This window comes from Cynara cardunculus (genome assembly GCF_001531365.2).
Source record: "Cynara cardunculus var. scolymus isolate 2C chromosome LG 14, CcrdV1, whole genome shotgun sequence".
Lineage (NCBI taxonomy): Eukaryota > Viridiplantae > Streptophyta > Magnoliopsida > Asterales > Asteraceae > Cynara > Cynara cardunculus.
In genome coordinates, this window is record NC_037541.1 from 8,549,462 (window position 1) to 8,550,505 (window position 1,044).

General features: G+C 40.3%; 1 protein-coding gene across 1 annotated transcript in view; it reads right to left on the bottom strand.

Annotated features, from left to right (window-relative positions):
- The window catches only part of LOC112526402, a 3,773-nt gene extending 2,729 nt beyond the window's left edge, over nt 1–1,044 (bottom strand). Inside the window, exons 1-2 of the mRNA XM_025136687.1 lie at nt 358–1,044; nt 13–180 (exon numbers count right to left, since the gene is read on the bottom strand). Coding sequence (XP_024992455.1) covers nt 13–180; nt 358–1,044 — 855 coding nt within the window. The remainder of the gene's footprint in view (nt 1–12; nt 181–357) is intronic.

Genomic DNA, 1,044 nt, shown 5'->3' on the forward strand with positions numbered 1-1,044 from the left:
TTTCTTAACTACCTCTTTCATGACAGGGTTCAGCCTTCTCTGAGGTTCTATGGACATGAAGTTTTTATCCTCTAAGATGATCTTGTGTTGACAAATAAAGGGACTAATCCCTTTTAGGTCAGCAATGGTCCATCCTAAGGCCTTCTTGCGTAATTTCAGCATATCCACAAGTTTCTTTTCCTGATGCAATTCTAGGGTAGATGAGATAATGACAGGCAATTTGCCTTCTTCTCCTAGAAAAGCATATTTCAAGTGGGATGGGAGTTGCATTAACTCCAACTCAGGTGGTGATTCTATGGACGGGGTGAAGTCTTTTTGCTCATTATTTTCAAGCAGCTCAAATGCTGCAGCATCTACTGGGACAACATCAGTTCCTATCTCTTCTATCTCCTCAATACTTTCTTCTTCTATTTCCTCATCATACTCTCCTTCCAACTTAAGGTTTCTCTGAATTCCTTCTTCCAAACACATCTCCTCTATCTCATCTATTCTTGAACACTCTTCTAAGTAATCAGGGTACTTTATACAGTTGAAGACATTAAAGGTGACTTTTTGGTCCTGGAGTCTCATGGTTAACTCTCCTTTCTGGACATCAATCAGGGTTCTTTCGGTGGCTAAGAAAGGTCTTCCTAAAATAATCAGAATGTCCTTATCGGCCTCAAAATCTAGTATGATAAAGTCTGCCAGAAATATGAACTTGTCAACCTGTACCAAAACATCTTCAATTTTCCCCTTAGGATATGCTATGGACTTGTTGGCCAATTGGAGTGTGACGGTGGTGGGTCTAGCCTCTCCTATGCCTAAGGTGTTAAAGACATACAAAGGCATGAGGTTAATACTAGATTCTAAGTCACATAGGGCTTTCCCTATCTCCTTCCCTCCTATTGAACAAGGAATGGTAAAACTCCCTGGATCTTTTAGCTTAGGGGGTATGCTATTGGTCAAAAGCGCACTACATCCTTCAGTTAGGGCTACTGTCTCATACTCAGTCAACTTCTTTTTCTTGCTTAAAATATCCTTCAGAAACTTAGCATAACTAGGCAT